A 20,150-nucleotide genomic window follows, 5' to 3' on the forward strand; every position below is an offset into this window, starting at 1 on the left:
AAATATGACTGAACTTGGATTTTCTATGTTTTAATTTTCTCACACATACTAAGGCCAAACCATTATTACACTGCAGGCCAATGACAGTAGAGAGTAAAACATATATGAAGTACCAGCTACTGAGTTCAATTGCTTTCAGGAAAAGAAGAGGGCAAAGAGCTGCCTTTGTGAGCTCTGTCTAACATCCTTTAGTCCTTTTCCGAGTTTTCTGAAGTTTCCCCAGGCCAGCCAGCTACATCTTTAAAATGGCATTAGTGAAAATCTGAATAATTTTCTTCTGAATTCACGTATTTTCATTTTATGTCAACTCTATTATGGGAATTAATGAGAAAGAGAGCAGAGAACTGAGAATAAAAAAGGAGTTAATTAAAAACTCATCTACAACTTGCATTTGAGTATATTTTTCTACTTGTATTTGAACACAGGGTATCAAGTATTTAAGGAATAATCAAGCACACAATTAACCCACTCTGTTAATGAGAGCACATAAATACAGTGCCCACCAAGGTGCCAAGCACAGTTTAAGCTCCAGATAGATATTAGTCCCTCTTCCCTTTCTTCTCCTATTTGAATTCCCCACTTGCTCCCCCTGTTCTGCCATAGCTTTCTTTTCCAGTAACATACAGCTGTCTCAGGCTGGCATAACAGAAAGAATTGGAGAGTGAGGGCCAAGGGAATAAAGAAGATCCCGATTCTGGTAGAGAGCTCTCTGGCCAGAAACTCAGTTCTTCCTTCTGCAAAGGTATGTGCTAAGTATTAGTCCTTCTTCCCTTTCCTCTTCTGTCTGAGCCCTCCACCTGCTTCCCTGTCAGGACAGAAAGCACAGCTGTGTTTTGTCTCCAGCTTTAAGCAGAGTGCACCTATCTAAGACTTCCTGAGACTTATAATCCTGTAGTAGATAGTGTTCTTTCAGTAACTGAGCAGGGAAACCAGATGAATGGAAGCCACTTCTTCAGCTTCCTCCCTCCCCACTCCTGCTGCAACAAATACAACAAGGGCAAGTCAAGGTCCAGAGGCGGGGAAGCTGGCACACACCTCTACCCCTCTCAACTCTCAGTCTTAATGCCTGTAAGTGAGCTCTAAATGGAGATGATCAGAAGCCAGTTACTTTACTGCTGACTTTGTTTAGTGTGCAAGATTTATTGCCATACTTCCTAAATTTGTCTTTTGATCCTTTCTTGTGTACAAAAACCAGTGCTCTGCCCATCAGAACATGAGACTACTACAACTATGCAAATCCAAGGAGCTCCATCAACATCTTAGCTCCATCAACATCAACGGGCTTAGTTGTTCCACAGCATGTGGATCTTCCCGGACCAGGGATTGAACCCATGTCCCCTGCACTGGCAGGCGGATTTTTAACCACTGCACCACCAGGAAAGTCCCTTTTTTCTTTTCAGAATGAAGCACCTTAGCCTCTGCAATTTCCACATATTCAAAACACTATGCAGGAGGCTAGGAAAAAATGAAGAATCTTGAATCAAGGTTCATCATTAGCTTGGAGAAAAAAGGTCATGAAATAATTTTTATGTTCCAGTAACCTACAGGTGTTTCAGGCTGGCATCACTGAACTGGAGAGTTGGAGAGTAAACCCTAAGTCAGTAAAGAAGATCCCAATGCTGGTGGAAATCTCTGCCAAAAAACAGTCCTTCTGACTGCAAATGTCAGCCCACCATTCATTTATTACAGTGTCTTCATCAAATTGTTATGAGAGATGCTTATGACTTTTTGTCCTAAATTTATATAACAAAGTTAAAGTTTATGTATATAAGTTTCACATATATTCTTACGTTCATAAAGACTTAAAGCGTTTTCTAAATTATGACTCAATAACATTTTCTGTAGATCCTGATTAAATTCAATCACCTGTGACATATTCAATGGAAAATCATTCAACAATAAAAATTTATTTGAGTTTCCTTGTGGGCAATGCTTGATAGGTACTGTGTCACAGAACTATCTTTACTCCTAAGTCAATATTTAATCATTTCATCTTAACACCCTTGTGTATTGTTGAAATACACGGTAAATGAGTATGATTAAGCCACAGATACAGCAATCTCCTGGAGACTTCTGCTTACTTAAAGAGTAGTGAGAATTTTAAAAATAATAGTATTCCATAAAATATCCTTGATTTCTGATAAAACTATTCCTTTTTGTATTCCTCATGGGGTGAATGCTCTGATATTTTAATAGCAAGCTATCATCTGCTGTCTAGTCATCCAAGTGTAACATTTCTAAATAGTCAACTTTAGAATTCACATTTGCTTTTAAAATCTTACTCTTATTGCTCTACTCTGCTTAGTGAACTTCTCTGTGGAAATAGATACTTTTTAAAACTATAAACCCAAGAGAATACGGGTCACCGTAAGGTTAATTATTTTCCCACTCAAATAAGATGCAAAACAGAAAGAAAGAAGTTCACTCTGAGTTGATGCTGGGGGGAGGGGGTCCCATCTATCACAGGATATGGTATGGTGCAGAGATGTGGTATGGACGAAGCTGCCTGACTTCATTATAATGAGACTCTCCATTATCTGGTTTCAGACTCCACAAGTCTTTTGAAAGAAAATACATCCAACTTTAAATAAAAGTTTCTCAAAAAAACAGCAAAGGCAAATATGAACAATTTGGGAAATTATCAATAAGTGCCAATACCTTTAAGGTAATGTGCACATGTAAATCATTATAAAATAAATAGATGTTTAAAATGACTAGAAAAGAAAAGACTCCAAATAATTATCAAAAAAGTTTTTTCTGCTTATACCTTGCTATTATATACATCTCACACATACAACTAGTAAAGCACTTGCCATGAGACTGAATTAACTTTAATGTCTTCTGAATATAAAATACTGTATTGAGTACTCACTTGGATCTTCTTATACACCAGGACTCTTCCAGAACGTAGTAATTCACTTGTAACTTTATCAATTCTCGCTTCACTTCTTCAGCTGCTTTTCGACTATACATTGAATATACTATTTTTGTTCTGGCTCTAAAGAAAAATAATTAGGCAGAAGATTTTCAAGATCAAAAAAATGCAATCAACCTATTTGGACAAAAGCACTGAATGGAACTAGAAGAAAGACTGTACAGAAGAATCAGGTCAAGGGAACATTCTGCACAGGAGTTCCTGCTGAGGGGCACTGGGGAGGTCAATGGAGAAAAGCACAGGTAGCACAAGAGTCCTGAGAGAAAAAGTTCAGTTTAATGAATCTCTTCATTTCCAAACTTAGTCTTTTGGTTTGTTTGAGTGCTTGTTTTTGTTTTAAATTCTCCATCACTCTATCACAAGTAAGAGTATGAGCTACACAGACACAACTACAGGACTACTATAAAGGTACAACAGTCCTAACTTTGAGAACAAACGATTAGCATTAAATGGCTCTTCATTTTATTCCTAATTTAAAAAAAAAAACAAAATACAAAAAATGAAACTTATTCAATACAATTGCTCTGGAAATTAGTTTGCTAACATTGATTTTTTAATGAAAAAGCTTTTTATTTATAAAAGGTATGACTTGCTGTTATACAAAATATTAATAAGGATTCACCAATTACTTAGGAAATGACTAGCTGATCAACCTAGAAATTGCATGAAAATTAAATCTATTTCCTTTACAAAGAGAACACAACACTCTAACTTATAAAAAATTAGTAAAAAAAAAAACAAAAGAACAAGATCATTCTAGTAGGTTATATTGGTGAAAATGAGAAAAAAATCCTCTTTGAATGGGATTCCATCTCAACTGACTCCTCAGAATTCAAGAAAAATAGCCTATAAGAAAATCTTAATAAAAACTATAGGCTAGTGAATCTTCTGGGGAGCTTAAAAGGTGATGATAACTAATAAGGACCTGGGTGTTTGGAGCCCTGTAACCTGTATAAAACAGACATGGGGTGATTTCTTTTTACTGCCTAGCAGAGAAGATAACCCCAAAGACTGTAGTTTTATTGTCCTATGGGGCCTTAACAGTTTGTATTGAACTTAGCCATCTTATTTCAGCATTCTTTGTCCCCAAACTCTATAAACCCCAGTTCACCATATCCTTTTGAAACACTTCTCATTATTTTGCTGGTTCCCTCACTCACTATTTGTAAGAAAAATTTGTTTTCAACAATGTGATATTTGTGTACTAACCTCAAACCTGCATCTTCATAATGTGGATGATTCACAATGGGCCGAAGTGCGGAGAGTTTAACACTTGCCATTGTAGGCATGGCACCTGCAAACACTGCATCTGCAAAGCAGGAAGGAAGGTCTTAGGAAGACACCTGGTGAGCATGACAAGGGGTCTCCTTCTGGTCAAATCAGTTACTTCCCAGGTGAAAAAGCTGAGGCCCGAATCATGATACAGAGTCAATGACAGAACCAGAATGAAGTCAGGTAGCTAATAAAATGGTGGTCAGCAACCAAGCCTGGATAAACTATTTTCCTTGGAAGATAAAGCCTCATCATATGTCTCATCATTGAGGATTTCTGTTTCTTTTGTTTGTTTTTAATGTCTTTTCTTGCTTCTAGGAAAGAAGTAACAAATTGACTAGGGAAGTTTTATAGCACCTAGGAATTCTGGAAGATGATTTAATATTCAGTCACTTGATACTCAGATGACAACAAAAACCTCTTTTTCTATACATGAATAAAATATCACATTCCATGAGTTCATTTCAAAAAGGAATGTGAAGGGCTAAGATTAAAAATTAATTAGGAAAATAAGGATAACATAAATTATTTTAAATTGTGCCATGCAAAACTTTGTATATACTTTGAAAAAAATTAGAATTTATGTAAAATAGAGAAATAAATTACTAAGAAAATAGATGTAACATTTCCTTTGCAAACTACATAAGCAAGACAGACATCTCTCTCTTTCTGGATAATCTAGAAGCAGGACTGCTTAGAAAGATTGAAAGTAACTTGGGTTCAGGATTGTGCAGTTGTACATAGAACTGTAGGGAAAACCACAGTTTTCCTGGAAGTAAAACCATTGGAAGTAACTTGGGTTGAGGATTGTGCAGTTGTACATACAACTGTAGGGAAAACCACAGCTAAATAATATGACCTTTTTTTACCTGGTTTAGTGCTATATTTAATCCACTCTATAAGTTCTTCTTGCGGCAAATTGCTGAACTCCCCTACAATATTCCACTGGGTTTGCAGATTTGCTGAACCTTGTATTGACATGGCTGCTAACACAGCAAAAACAACAGCACCAGGATGTACTTTGCAAAAGAGCCATCCAAACAGCTGAAACCAAATTAAGAATACATTGACAACTGTTAGTACAAACCAGCCTGCATCCAACTTCCCAGAGAAGAATACAGTCTCTGCTAGAATCCCTGATACAAGACTAATAATTCTAAGGAAAAGTTCCAGAAACAATAACCTGAGGGATCAAAACAATTCTACCATTAGCCTAATATAGGTGGGACATGATTTAAGAAACTCTTCTGTCAACTTGCTCTACTCCCAGATTCGGGTAAGGCCAGGCCTACCTACATAATTTGCCAGACTCAGTGCAAAATAAAAATGTGGGTTCCTTGGGACTTTCCTGGCAGTCCAGTGGTTGAGATTCCATGCTCCCACTGCAGGGGGCATGGGTTCAATCCCTGGTCAAGAACTAAGATCCCACATGCCATGTGGTGCAGCCAAAAAACAAAAAAAAATGTGGGTTCCTTGTCTGACATTTTTTAAGAAGTTCAAAACAGCAACAGCAGAGCATCAATCTAGGTGCAGAGTCCTTCTGAGTGTGGGCCCCTGTGCGATCACTGCTTTCTATCAATATCTGTAGTTATCATTCATGAATTCAGCCTGCACTGAATGAGTGTTTGTTGTACACCAAGGACTATTTTAGAAGTTAAAAGGATAAGGGATCTGCTTTGGCCCTTACCCCTTAGGAAAGGTTAGTACAAAACCATGAAGAACTTTAATTATAAACAATTTAAAGAACTTTGGGTCATTTAATATTATTTTAGGGCCACTCAATAACAAAGGCTGGGGTAAAATTATCATAGCAGCTATAATGCCAACATAACAATCATCTCACCTGTCTTGAGCAGATCAAGGAAGCCATAACGCACATGTGTGGCGTCAAAAAGAGTTTTAGTCTCATAATTAAAACACCAAGAACTGTATATGCTAACAGCTGCAATGCATGATAAACCAGCTGAAAGAAAGAGAAAATATTTTTACTCCTACTATTTGTGAAGTTTAAGAATATATTGTTAAATTGGTGAATATATGGAAAAGGGTACTTTTTCTTAGTAACAATATTTTGATTTCTGAAATATTTAATAATATTTAATATAATAATCAATATTTTGATTTCTGAAAGTCTTAAAATTCACTTTCAAACTTGTCCCTTTTATTAGAGGGCTAAAATTATAAAGTCCCTAAGGGAAGTGGTCCTATAATTCTGCTCAGAATGAAGCCTAGGGTTAATAAAGCCCACATTTCTGAACCAGATGGAAATATGAGATACAGTATCATGAACTATAGTCACCATGCTGTTGCTGAGAGAATAGATCTTAAAAGTCCTCTTCACAAGAAAAAAAAGAAAAAAAATTTGAGTAACTATGTATGGTAATGGATGTTAACTAGACTTATCATGGTGATCATTCCACAATATATACAAATTCTAGTCATTATGTTGTACATCTGAAACTAACATAATATGTCAATTATACCTCAATTAAAAAAAAAAAACCAGGCTGAATCACCAGGAGATGAGAACAGCAACCAGTCACATCTCTGAGGCCTCAGGGCAAGGTGAGCAGAGAGAAAAGTGATCCCTAATCATGCGAAAGACACTCTGCATACGCGTCTAAATGGTCTCCAGCAATGAACTGCTATTACCTTGAGGATGATCAGAGCCGACCAAATGAGTTTCCTACCTAACTGCTCTAACAAATGAATGGTCATGTTTGTAGTATTCTCGTAAAAACACATAGAGGCCTATTTTGAAGATGATTACTGACTTACCAATAAAGTTAGAAAATGGAACTAGAAAGAAAAATCCAAACATATACAAACATTAAAACAAGCCAAATTTTGGTAATATTAAGTCTTTACCTCTCCATGATCAAGTTGGTGTTTTCTGAAATGGAAAAAGAAATACTATCATTGAATCACTACTGAAGCACTTACTTCAATCATACGCATTTTTATCTTACAAATATGAGTTTTACAACTTCTGTAATATGCCCTCAGGACACATACATGAAATCAAAATAACTGAAAGTTATAAACCAAAACTGGTGCTACAGTCTTTTAAAACAGTTTATTTTGCATATCCCATATCTGACTACACGGGTATTTATTAGGCCAACAAGGCTCGCTGGCTGTGTATCAGGTACCTCACTGGTAATATAACCTGGCAAAGCAGGGAGTGAAAAGAAACTCTGCAGCCCTCACAGTCCCATACCCCTACTTCCTGTCCTCAGCAGCCCCTCAGCTCTGCCGTAAATTCTAGCTGCTTTAGGGACAATTTAGGAAGCCACACACAAGATTTTTTTTCAGCAGCAGCTCTGGAATATAAAAATAGCCACATAATGCCAGCTTTACCTTTGCTTGACAGTTTTAATTTCCTAAGAAAGGCTGCATCTTTATAGGCCCATATATCCTCCCCACATCTCACTCCGGTCCCCTTCCCGCACCCCGACCCCGTGTTGAGTCTCATCACAGCAGTGAGAGCAACCGTTTGAAAATGGGAATCCAGACATGCCACTCACTCCCTTACTTAAAACTTTCCAATCGGCTATGGGGTTTTTTGTAATTAAAGTAAACTCTCAAATCCTTACCATGCTACACATAGTCCTCCTAATCTGGTTCCCCACCTCCCATCCTGGAAACTCATCTCCTACCAGGTTCCCTCTTGATCACTGTGCTCCAGTCACACTAGACTAATTTTATACCTTAAAACATCAGAGAGCCACCTTTGACTCCCATATTCAGTGCCCCTTACCTTGATCACTCCCACTCCATTTCCCTGTTTTATCTTCTCACAGAAAACACAGTTTTCACTTATTGGTTTATTTGATTATCATATGTCTCTCCTAACTAAAATGAACCCTTCAGGAGGACCAGGTACAAATCCATCCATCCACTCAATTTCATTGAGCCTTGAGCAGTAAACAAGATGGAAAAAAATCCATGCCCTCACAGAGTTTACATATAAGTTGAAGGAGACAAACAAAAAGCAAATAAACATACATCACATGGCGATAAATACTGTGGGGAAAAAAGGAAACAGGGTAAAAGATGCAGGGAGTGCTGGGTGACTGGGATGGCATATATTATCAGTGTGGTCACCAACTGAGTGACATCTGAGCATAGCCTGAAGGAGCTGAGAGTTTGAGCCTGAGGATCCCTCAGGGAAGAAGAGCACTTGAGGCAAGGAGAACAGACATGGCAAAGCCTCATGGTGGCAGGCTCCCTGATAGGCTAACAACAAAGACGGCATGATTAGGGAGAAGAGAGAGCAAGGAGCAGAATGAGATGAGGGAGATCCAGGAGAACGGTACTGACAGGGAAGCACATTCTGAGGCTCAGTATTGTGTTCACAAAATTTGAGATTCTCATTAGACACCCAAGTAGAAATGACAAACAGGGAATCGTATGTATAAATCTGGAGTTCAAGGGAGAAGTCTGGATCAGAGACACAAATGTACGACTTGATAACACATACCTTCTCTATCCTAAACACTGATATATTTCGAAGACCTAGAAAACAATGCCTAGCACATAGAGTTCAATCTTTTTTTTTTGAATGAATGAGCAAATGATTCAATTAGGTAGGTTAATTGAATAGGTAGCACACAATCTGATTTGAGGACTTGCTTTCAAATATATTGATGTGTTAGCAAACAGTAAAATTACTGGGCAAATGAAGGAAGTGAAATGGATCCTCCTTTATTCTTCTTTCATGCCAAGTAAAAATTATCAGTTACCATTTACCGAGCACCTAAAATGTTAATATGATCATTACATTCCATTAACTCTGATCTTACAACTATTTATTATCCTACTTACAACTGTTTATTATCCTAACTGGCAGCTAAGGAAAACAGGTTACAGAGGTAGTAAGAGGCGAAGCCAGGTCTATATATTGACTGGTTTCAGAGTCAATATATTTTCTACTTCATCATGCTGTCTCTATCCTACTTTATCCCCTAGTTCCCTGAATAAAGGAGATACTGATACTCACACCTTGAGAATTAAAATGTATGTCCTACCTCTCCCCTTTTTACATTGGCATATGACTTGGGTACTTATGCAAAATGAAATGTCGATGTGCCATTCTCCTTTCCAAAAAGCTCTGATCCTACCTGAATTGAGAGCCCCGTGAAGCTCAGTGCTTTTCTATAGTTACTTCTATAGTTGAGTTATTATTGAAAAGACTGTTTTGTTTCTGTGAAAAGTTCCACCTTTCTCTTCCAGAGGTGCATAGTATAGTTATAACGGTAGTCCCCTTCTGAACTCTTAAAAAAACTTCATCTCAATTGAAGAGAAATTTTGGCATTACATACCAGAAGCTTTTTTCTTTTCCCTGGCCCTCAAAGGCATCAGGTAGAAGTAAGGGCACAGTTACAGTAAATTGTTTCTAAACGAGAACAAGGATTGTCTCAAGAGTGCATGCAATAATTTATCACTGGTGAGGTGAAAGAACAATAGATAAGGCTGTGTGTTATAAAAGAAAATATATAGACACACAAATTCAATAATCTCTACTCCCCAAAAAAATCCCACAAAAGAATGAAATTAGAATTAAAACTTCCTTTGCTCCATCCTCTAATCCCATGCTCCTAACAGTTACAAGTTTTATCCTTCCATATCCCTCCGATGTACAAAGACACATACAAAATCTTTATATTTTAAACAAAAGTGTAATCATCATGTATACGTCTTGTAATTTTTTAATTCAAGGATGTATGATGAAATATTTCCATAAAGAAATTCCACTTTATGACTGGGTCATAAGTAAATCAATCCCGCACTAGTGGATATTTTGGTTGTTCACATTTTCCACATTACATACACCACCACAGTGGGCATCTCTGTACCATCACCTCTGCATTTCCGTGAGCATTTCTAGGGGACACATTTGCACTGGTGAAACTGCAGAGTTAAAGGACAGGCCCACCGTATGTTTTGCTTGTATTGCCTAACTGCCCTACCACCCACTTCCTCCCACGCTTGCAAGCACTGGGTATTATTAATTTTTACAAACTTGATAAGTAAAAAGGCTTTCACTTTTATCTTTACCATGGGACGGAGCACTTTTTTCATGTATCTGTAAGTCATGCGTAAGTCTTTGCTCACTCAACTACTATTCTTTCCTATGTGCCAGGCACTGCATATAAACCACTGAACTGAACAGAAATGACCCCATCCCCCTTCAGGAGACACAGGCAACACATCAGTATGTAAGCACACACGGTGACAAATGCCGAGAGAAAGAAAAAGGGTGTGATGGTGGAGAATAACAAGGAAGGAGACAAGGGATCTACTCAGAAATGATGGTCAGGAAAGCCTTCTTGAAGGAGGTGGCATTTAAGCAAGGATTAAAGGAGTGAGTCATGCCAAGCCAGGCTGCGGAAAGCAGGAGGCACAACTACGGACTTAGGGTACAACCACTGCAAAATTGCAGAGGCAGGAAACTACTTGTCATGGTCAAAGAGCAGAAAGGAGATCTGTGGGACATTAGTGTAGCGGAAAAGGGAAAATGGGAATTTTTTTTTTTCTCAATTGCCCATTTGAGTCTTTCACTCATTTTTCAAATGGGTTTTTAGTATTTTTCTTATTAATTTATAGCAGTTCTTTATGTATGATGGTCATTAGGCGCTTGTTATAATTTCCAACTATTTTCTCCAAGTTGTATTTTTCTTTGAACAGTGCTTACAGTATCTTACCAAACCAAAGAATTTATCTGGTCAACCTTGTCAATCTTTCTTTCTAGCTTATAGGCTTTATGTCATACTTAACAAGGCATCTCTAACCCTAAAATTATAAAAATAATCTCTTGGTTTATTTGGGAGTTTCATTTTTTTTTCTATATTTAAATCTTTGCTCCATCTGGAATTTATTTTATGTAAAAATGAGGTGTGGGTCCACTTTTACATTTTCCTGCTCTTCTCTCAAAAAGCTGTCCATTGGTCCTAAAACCATCAACAGAGTAATTTGTTTTCCCTGCCAAACTGAAGCACAAAGCTGTATCCTTCAAGCATAGATTAGTATAGGGCTACAGTCAGATCATACTGGATGCGATTTGGGGAATGAACAAGTGATGTGCTGAGCTCTACATAAATGGGGAATAATGAGAAAAGCGGAGAAGGGGGATGGCAACAATCGAAACATCAATTAACAAATGTTGAGTGTACAACATGTAACTATAAAATTAATATACTGTAAATAACTACTTAATAAACAGAGGAGGTAACAAAATCATTAATGGCATATTTACCTTATATGTGTTTGTTGTTTAGTTAAGACACCCCACATGTCACTAACAATCTGCAAATAGATTTTTAAACATTTTATAACAGCCGTATTGGGAAAAAGAAAATTTCAAATAATGTATCTTCTAAACTTTCAAACTTTTATTTACTTAAAAATACAGAAGTATGGAGATAAGAAGTAATTCAGAAAATAGTAATTACAACAACAAAATCTTACGTTTGTACAGTACTTCATCATATCTATATCCAACCCTGTTCAGATAAGTTTTATTATCCTCATTTTAAAAATGAGCAACAGGCTCAGAAGGATTAAATGATCTCCCTAAAGGTGGACAACAACTAAGAAGGGTCTTGAAACTTCACCTTTTGGCTTCCGATTCACCTTTAAGAGAATTCCACCATGCCCAGGTTGTTGGCAATGCCTCTTCTTAATTATACACACACATAACTGGAGAACTGGCTCAGAGACTGATAAACACAACTAACTAAACACTGTGTTTTCATATTTAGCAGTCACTGGGAGGTCATCTAATCTGAAATCCTGTCCCCAATGTGGATGTCCTCTGTGACACTGCCTGATAGGTTTTAATTCAGCCCTTGGAAGAACCACCTAGCTGCTGATTAAACCTATAACACTTTCCTAATCAGTCCAGATCAACGCTGGTCAAAAGCCCTAACTCTTAGAATTGGCCATAATATTAAGGAGCCAAAATGAGTATCATCTTATTTCCAAGTGGTAGCCTTTTAAGTCTTTGAAAAGAATTATCCTCTTTCCATTTAAGTCTTTCTTCTTTACATCAAACATCCCACTTTCTTTGACCCCAATCTAGTCATTTTCATCATCTCTAGCCATCCAGGTTGCTATCTTTTTAATACATTCTGGATTGCCAACATCTAGTATTTTTTTATTACCTACTGGGTGCCCACCCACATAAAGAAAACAAAGGAAGCAAAGAGCACAGAGCCTGGCATACAGCAGAAATTGACTAACCATCAACTGACAAGACTTAAAAAGTGCTGTGAGACTACAAAGCTGAATACTATACAACACTCAATGAGGGGGGGTAAAGGTACAGTCTGATTCTCACTCTTCCCTTGCTTTTTTAACGGACATGATGTGAGGCTGGTAATAACCTCACTGACCTTATAATTTTGCACTTGTCAAAATGGAAATAATAATATCTGTGTACCCCATAATGCTGTTGAAGAACCAATTGAAATAAGGTAGATGAAATGTTTGGGGAGATTACAAATATATGATGTAAATAATAATTATAGTACAGAATATTCTACAAATATATGACACTGTATTAACACAAAAATAATAGCTACAAATCAGAAAACTTTTAGGGTCTATCATTTTGATTACAGACTAACCCCAATTCATTCTCTTAAAACACCTGTACTTACAGAGTTCACCAACTCTTAAAAGAAGAAAAGAGGGACTATTACATCACTCTTTACTGAAGATTGGAACTTCCTTGGCCTGATTTATATGTGGACTTAAAATTTCATTATCAAAGTCAAGTTGGGAGTCTATTTTATCAAGTTTAGTAATACACTGTTAATATTCTATTTTTTCCTTTTGATTAATAATAAACTCTATCCAGAAGTTAATGAATACTGCACAAATGACTTAGAAAGGCATATATTAAATATTTTAAAGAAATATTACATAAAAGTTAAAAGTGAATCAGTAATAATTCACATAAGCAAAAACAATTGTATCTGCGTCAAGAGGGTTCCTCTGATCCTATCTTTCAAAATACATGACTATCAAAACTTGAGCATCCTTTCCCTAGATCTACTTTATGCTGGCAACTAGCACAATGTTTTTAAGGCTTATAAATGTTCATCAAAGGCTATTAGTAAGAAAATACAGAATGTGTTTCAATAAATCTATATAAAATATTGTATTAGATTAACATGTAGCCTAGTATATGTAACTACACAAGAAATGAAGAAATAAGAAAATGTTCTATTATGAGAAAGTGCTCTTAAGTGATAGACCTACCTTTCTAATGATTGCAATAAACACGACAAGAACAACTGGAAGCAATAATGTCTTTGTATACCTCAGTGGAGTCTGAAATTCAAAGAGATGTTTTGTTAGAAGAAAAGATGATTTCAAATGAAATTTCAGATCATGATCCAAGTGAATTTTAAAACATGTTAGTATAGAAACATAAGCATTCACCCATCTAGGGTCCAATCTACTCACTGACTCCCATTGTAAAAATGAAGGTGCATTTCCATAGAAACGAACTTGCCCAAAATGTTGAGTTGAAAACACTAACAAACACAGTTCCCAAACACTTGTAAAACATGACTAGAAAGACTACTGTTCACTTTTGCACACTACTTTTCTAACTAGAGAGCATAACTTATTATTCACCTAGGGTCAGCAGAAATCCTTTAAATGGCATGAGCTTTACTGTGCATTTTATCTGGGATAAAAATCATAACCATGATCTCCAGATACACACACACACACACACACACACACACACACAATAATGACTAATGTTTATAAGAGGAATAAAAACATTTTTACGTTTTCTTTGGTAACAGATAAAAAACTATAGAAAAATTTTTTTTATTAGAAAAGCCCCACACATTGTAATTCTATACACTTCTCGATAATTTGAGATCACAGTCTTAAACAATCCTGGGCTTGAAATTTCTAAATTGCAATTGATTTGCTTATTACCAACACTTTCCCCCAGACAAATAATCTTACATCATTAAGTAAAATGATGTATGCTTTCCCCAATATGTTTATAAAGAGAAATCTAGCTTCAACCATATTAAAAATGCTGGTACATTTTAATTCTACAAAGTATACAGTAAGTAGCATTTTCTGATTTCCCTCTCCTTAGTCCAATTTTCTCACTATTCTGTATTAGACAAGTAATTTTCATAATTCATTATACAAAATGCTTCTTCATGAGTTAGAAATTCCATTAAAAAGAGAATTTTTATGTTTTCATTTTACTATTTACCTTTATAAACATTTGCATGCTATTATTTTAAAATAATAAATATATTTCTATTTTGTAATTTTTAAGTTATGTTTTAACCTACACAAAAGTCATAACTAAAACTATTTTTTTATAGATCTAAACTTTCAAATTTTATTTACTTTTTTGGCCGCACTGAATGGCATGCAGGATTTTAGTTCCCCAACCAGGGATCAAACCCATGCCCCCTGCAGTGGAAGCACAGTCTTAACCACTGGACCACCAAGGAAGTCCCCTAAAATTATTTTATTATTTTAAAAGTTAGACATTTGCTAATAACAGTTAACAATAAATGTAAGTAGTAAGATACAGATGTTTAGTTTAAAAAGGAAGTATGTCAAAATTGTGTTAAAAGTATTTAACAAAATTTAATAAGGAGTTCAAACAATTTTAACATTATATTCTAAAAGTTTATTTAAAAGGTGTTTTTTAAATATTTCTTTTAAAAAGAAAATCATATTAGCATCAGATTTTCAAAGCAACACTTTAGACCAGAAGATAGTAGAGTAATTTATTTAGGATTCTCAAGGAAAGATAGGTGAGCCAAAGATTTTGTATCTAGCCAAACTGACCTTCACACATAAAAGCCACTGATAAAATATTTTGAGCATGTAAAAATTCAGGGATTACTGCTCCCATGAGCCCTTCCTGAGGAATCCACTGGAGAGTAATCCTCACACAGCCAAGAAATGTGTTCTTCGATCCTACAACTCATAGTGTACAATAAAAACAATGATCTACAGAACTACGACAATGACGGGGATATAAAGGTGACAGAAGAGTATGAGAGGTTATACGTGCTGACAATGAAGATACAATGGGACTCTTAAAAATGGGGTAAAAGGGGGAGAGTATATAAGAAGCAAAATAATCTCCCTGATTATAGTATTATAGTATTAAGTTCAGTATAACTCCCAGGAGGAAACCAATAGAAGGGACTAAGGTTAATATATACAAGTATTAATATAAAGGAAACAAAATTATAAAACTTCCTCAATGCCAAAAGATACACCAGAGAGAGGGTATGCACAGAACAAATGCAAACCACACAGAGAGAGATGTATGCACGTGTGTGTGTGTTCTATTAGAACTGTAAGTTCTTTTAATATTTCTTGTAATTGTTGATTTTATTCTAAGCATAAAAGTTACATATGCTCATTGTGAAAACTAGAAAATGGAGAAAAAATAAAGGAGACAATGAATTTCACATTTTAATCAGTTATCAGCATTTCCTCCCGGATGGATTGTATGTTCACATTTGCTCATTTCTGCATATGTGGTGGGGGAGGGTGGAGGGGGGATGTGTTTTTGGTGCTGGGAAAGGGTGAGAGCCCTTGGTAACTTTTTTTATTGATTTGAACAAGCTCCTATACTAATTATATTAATCTCTAGTTTCATTTATTATATTTATTGCAAGAATCATCCCAGTTAGTCATTTCCTTTTTAATTTTTATAATATTTAATGTACAGATGTTTTAAGTTACATGCAGACAAATCTATTAATCATTCTCATATATGTTTTACACTTGTATTATGCTCATTAATAATGAAGTTAATATTCATTCAAATTTTTCTCAGATTAATTTTTCAGGCTTCATTTATATTTAACACATTAACTGAAATGAAGTTTGGTGTATAATATGATACAAGGCCTTAAGCTGACTCCCCACCCCAATTCAATTTTTCAAATAATATTCATGAAACAATGCATCTTTTAACCATTTATTGATATATTATGTGGTGCTCTCTTCACTTCATACTAAGTACATACACATAAACATAGTTAAGTACCTACACATGGGTCTATCCAGCATTGTCTGTTTTTGGTCATAATGTTCCTGTTTTGGTATCCCTGTACTTTAAATACTATTGCTTTCCATTTTCATATCTAAAAAGCAAAGATCCCCCTCACTGTTTTAACTTTTTTTTTAGTAGCACAATACAATTAGAATATGATTATTATAGAAAATTTAGAAGACACAAATTACAAAAAAAGTTAATCACTGATTATCTCTCCACCAAAAAAAAACAACTGTTAAAATTTTGGTCTCTTACACTTTATTCTATGTGTGTTAATTATAGGTCAATAAGATCGGACCATTTTGCTCATCCCATTATACATCTTAAGTGTCTTTCCATATCGGTATGATATCATGTTAAATTTTTCCCTCTTCCCCACTATATGGACGTACCATACAAGAGATGCCCTCTCTGAACTGGCACCGTGCCCTGTCTCTACAGCATCGTCCCTGTGAAGGTACCTATGGAGATGAGGAATGGCAGGCTGGACACAGCTTTGCCATTTTCTTCAAATTGACTGAAGGCATCTTATGCCTCAATAAACAATTTCTTCTATCACATAACTGATGGTTCATACTCTCAGGTTGTAAAGGTGTGTATATCCTCAGTAATGTTAAAGGATTTCCACTGAGTCCTAATTTCTCTGTTGATGTCTATACTCTACTTCCTTTACCACCTCCTTGAAAGAGGCTTGGTCTGCTATTAAGCATGCATTTTAAAGCCTTGCAAGATACTTTTCCTTAGTTTCTTTCAGCAGGTTCAACACTACCATTTGTACACTTTTTATCAAAACCATTTGCCAGAACACAGGAAATGAAGACTGATAGGTCACTGGAGGAAACAGTACATCTGCAGGACACGCTCAACTCAGAATGTCTGGTTGGTAAAAGTCTGCTGTGGGCTGCACTCTCCTCCACTGGTCTGTAATTTAGGACATGGGCTGACCCAGTGGGGATCGGGGAAAATGAATGTGTCAACAGAGGACTGTTGGCCACTTCCATATATATACACACACACAGCTTTGAAGAAAAATGTCTGACAGATAATAAAATATCATCATAAATCGGGGCCACATGGGTGGTGTGAAAAAAAGGCATATATATACACGTCTGTTGAACCAAACTAGCTCATAAAGTATTGCAAAATGGTATTTAATATAAAATATCTTAAAATATCAAAGTACTTTCCTATGTATCTCCTTTCGTCCTCACAATATCTACCTGTAGCATACTACCAGAAACTAGTAAGCTACAACTCCAAGAATGAGAGTCACTTGTTCAAGAACATCAAGTAATATCGCAGACTTCTGTCTCACTATCCACTAAACTACTCTCTGGTTTCCTTCTAAACACCTGAATACAGTTTTAGGAACAAAATGTTGTTGGAATGAAAAACTTATACTCAATGATATTTCAAAGCAATGAGATCATTCAAACAAACAATCACAAAGTGAGTGGAAACTTAAAAGCTTGAGAGCTTCACTGAACTAATGCTATCCCTAAAAAGAGGCGACTTGAAATGCCTCTGTTTTTACTCAATCCTAAAAACTATTGCTAGACTGAATGCATGTTTCTAAATTATCAAAATAAGAAAAGACTATATATTTCAGGAAGCTGTACTAATGTAAATAGGAATATCTTCCTTTAAGCTGCCAGGTTTTCCTTTTCCTTCAAACTGAGATAAGAGCACAGAGGTAAGAGTCTGAATAACAGGAGCACCCTTTATGAAAAATGAATGGACCAAAAACTAAGGAAAGAAAGGAGAAATCACATCTTACCTCCTTCTCCATAAAATCAAACTCCGCTGCACAGGTATACAGTAAAGTGTCAAAATCCTTGTAACTGAAGAATTTTGATGTTAATAAGTTGCCAATATGAGCCTAGTAAGGAATAAAGGGAGGTACCATTAGATTATGCCGTATATTGTAATAATGCATTTTAATCTTAATAGTACCTAAAAATAGTTTCCACTGCATGACAGAGCTCGCTGTTCCCACACCTGGCTACTTCTGGACCCTCCAACTTCACAGTCTCCCTTCAACTGCTGACAAGTGATAGCTCCAACAACACCCTGCCGTCCACGCTCCATCATCAACATTCCAAAGGTTTTTACCCTTGGGTTTTCCCTGCTCAAGGTGTTAAACCTGGTGAAATACACTACACAGTATCGGGTAGGCTTGGTAACACACACAGGCATCTGTCAATCACAAAGGGACAACGTGTGATAGAGCAAAGCAAAGCAAACGTTAATTCAGATTTCTGAAAAGCGGTTGGAAAAGACTTTTTGAAAGAAGTAGAAAATGGGCAGGCCTTGGAATAAAACACACTTTTGCCTCACAATCAGCAACTGTGTAATTCTTCATATGTCACCAAGTGCTCACAGTTATATCACCTAACTTACTTCCCACAAGAAGCCATGTGAGGAAGCTGGAATTGTTTTCATTTAACAAATGAGAAAACATTTGCCAAACTTTCAATTCATTATTGTCTAAAAGAGCAAGAAGAGCAAGAACCATAGAAAAGGGGATAAATTATAACTGAAACACATCATGACTAAAACCCTAAACGATACCTAAATGAAGTAGGGGGTCAGGGAGTGAGTAGGAACTATAAAGGGTGATGGGATATGCTGAAGAATCTCAAATGCTCTGTCTCCTGGGGAAGAAATGTATTCTGATAAGTTTAAGAAATCAATAGGAGGGAGAGTACATAGGTCTAAAATACACAAAGTACCTAACCACTGAAAAGGAAAAGAATCTAAAAAGAAAGTAAAATGTTTGGAAAATCTCAAATAAAATGAAAGAAGTAAGTCCTAATATAATGATAACTGCCATAAATGTAAAGAGGTTAAATTCACTAACTAAAGGACAGATGCTCAAGTTGGATTTAAGGGGAAAAATTCAATATCATATTATCTACAAAAGACAAACTTAAAAGTATGCAGAAAGGTTGCAGAAAGGTTGAAAACAGACGAAGAGAACAAGATATACCAGATAAAATGAACCAAAGAAATCTGGGTTAGCTACTGTGATGTCTCACAAAACTAAATTCAAACAAAAATATATGAAAAAAGACAACAAAATGACATTATATGCTGATAAAACAAACAGCAAAGCAAGGTTATACATATCACGAACATATAATATTTGCAATTTGCAATTAACAGTATCGATTCAAAGCATATAGAAGAACAACTGAAAAACTCTGTAGGAAGAAAAAGTTGACAGTGTTCATTGGAAATGTTAAATATTTCCCTCTAAAGTAGAAAAAGCAGATAAATGTTAACATAAAATCTGAACAATATTAATAAGCTCACAAACAGAGAATACAAACTTCACAAAGAGAGACTATATGTTACCCTCAAACACAAGTAAAGATTTTTTTAATGTTCACATCCTATGCCACAATAAATCTCAATGAATTTATATAATGCAAATTATTTTTTTCTAATCATAAATGCAGCAAAATTGGAAAATGGTAACTAGGAATGGCTTTAAAAATCCTTTCAGCTAGAAACTAAATAACATAAAGCTTTTTAGGTTAAAAAGAAAGTCGTAAAATAGTTAATTTGTAAGACACACAAAAAAGTACTACTTAGAGGGAAATTTATAGATTTAAAATGCATTTATCAGAAAATAAGAGAGGTGAAAACAAGAGCCAAGCACTTTCCATCAAGCATCAGAAAATGCTACAGAACAATCCCAAAGAAATGAGAAGACAAGAAATGAGGGTGACAGAATTCAATTACAAAGTGCAATACAAGAAAACCAAGGAAGACTTTAAAGAAGTGGTACTTTGAAAATATTAATATAATAAATAGAAAGTAGAAAAAATAGCAAAAAAATAAAAAGCAGGTCTTTACAGATTAATA

General features: G+C 35.7%; 1 protein-coding gene across 9 annotated transcripts in view; it reads right to left on the reverse strand.

The window, feature by feature from the left end:
* The window catches only part of DPY19L1 (dpy-19 like C-mannosyltransferase 1), a 242,327-nt gene that overhangs the window by 153,032 nt on the left and 69,145 nt on the right, over positions 1 to 20,150 (reverse strand). For all 9 annotated transcript variants that reach the window (XR_013829892.1, XR_013829893.1, XR_013829894.1 and 6 more), the window contains 8 exons: positions 18,058 to 18,159; positions 13,475 to 13,546; positions 11,466 to 11,515; positions 7,076 to 7,100; positions 6,051 to 6,170; positions 5,077 to 5,251; positions 4,145 to 4,244; positions 2,873 to 2,998 (listed from right to left, as the gene is read on the reverse strand). Coding sequence is in view for 1 of the 9 variants with exons in the window: in XM_079932253.1 (XP_079788379.1) it covers positions 2,873 to 2,998; positions 4,145 to 4,244; positions 5,077 to 5,251; positions 6,051 to 6,170; positions 7,076 to 7,100; positions 11,466 to 11,515; positions 13,475 to 13,546; positions 18,058 to 18,159 (770 nt within the window). In the remaining 8 variants the exon portion in view is untranslated. The remainder of the gene's footprint in view (positions 1 to 2,872; positions 2,999 to 4,144; positions 4,245 to 5,076; positions 5,252 to 6,050; positions 6,171 to 7,075; positions 7,101 to 11,465; positions 11,516 to 13,474; positions 13,547 to 18,057; positions 18,160 to 20,150) is intronic.

The sequence above is a fragment of the Stenella coeruleoalba genome, assembly GCF_951394435.1.
Source record: "Stenella coeruleoalba genome assembly, chromosome: 9".
NCBI classification, from domain to species: domain Eukaryota; kingdom Metazoa; phylum Chordata; class Mammalia; order Artiodactyla; family Delphinidae; genus Stenella; species Stenella coeruleoalba.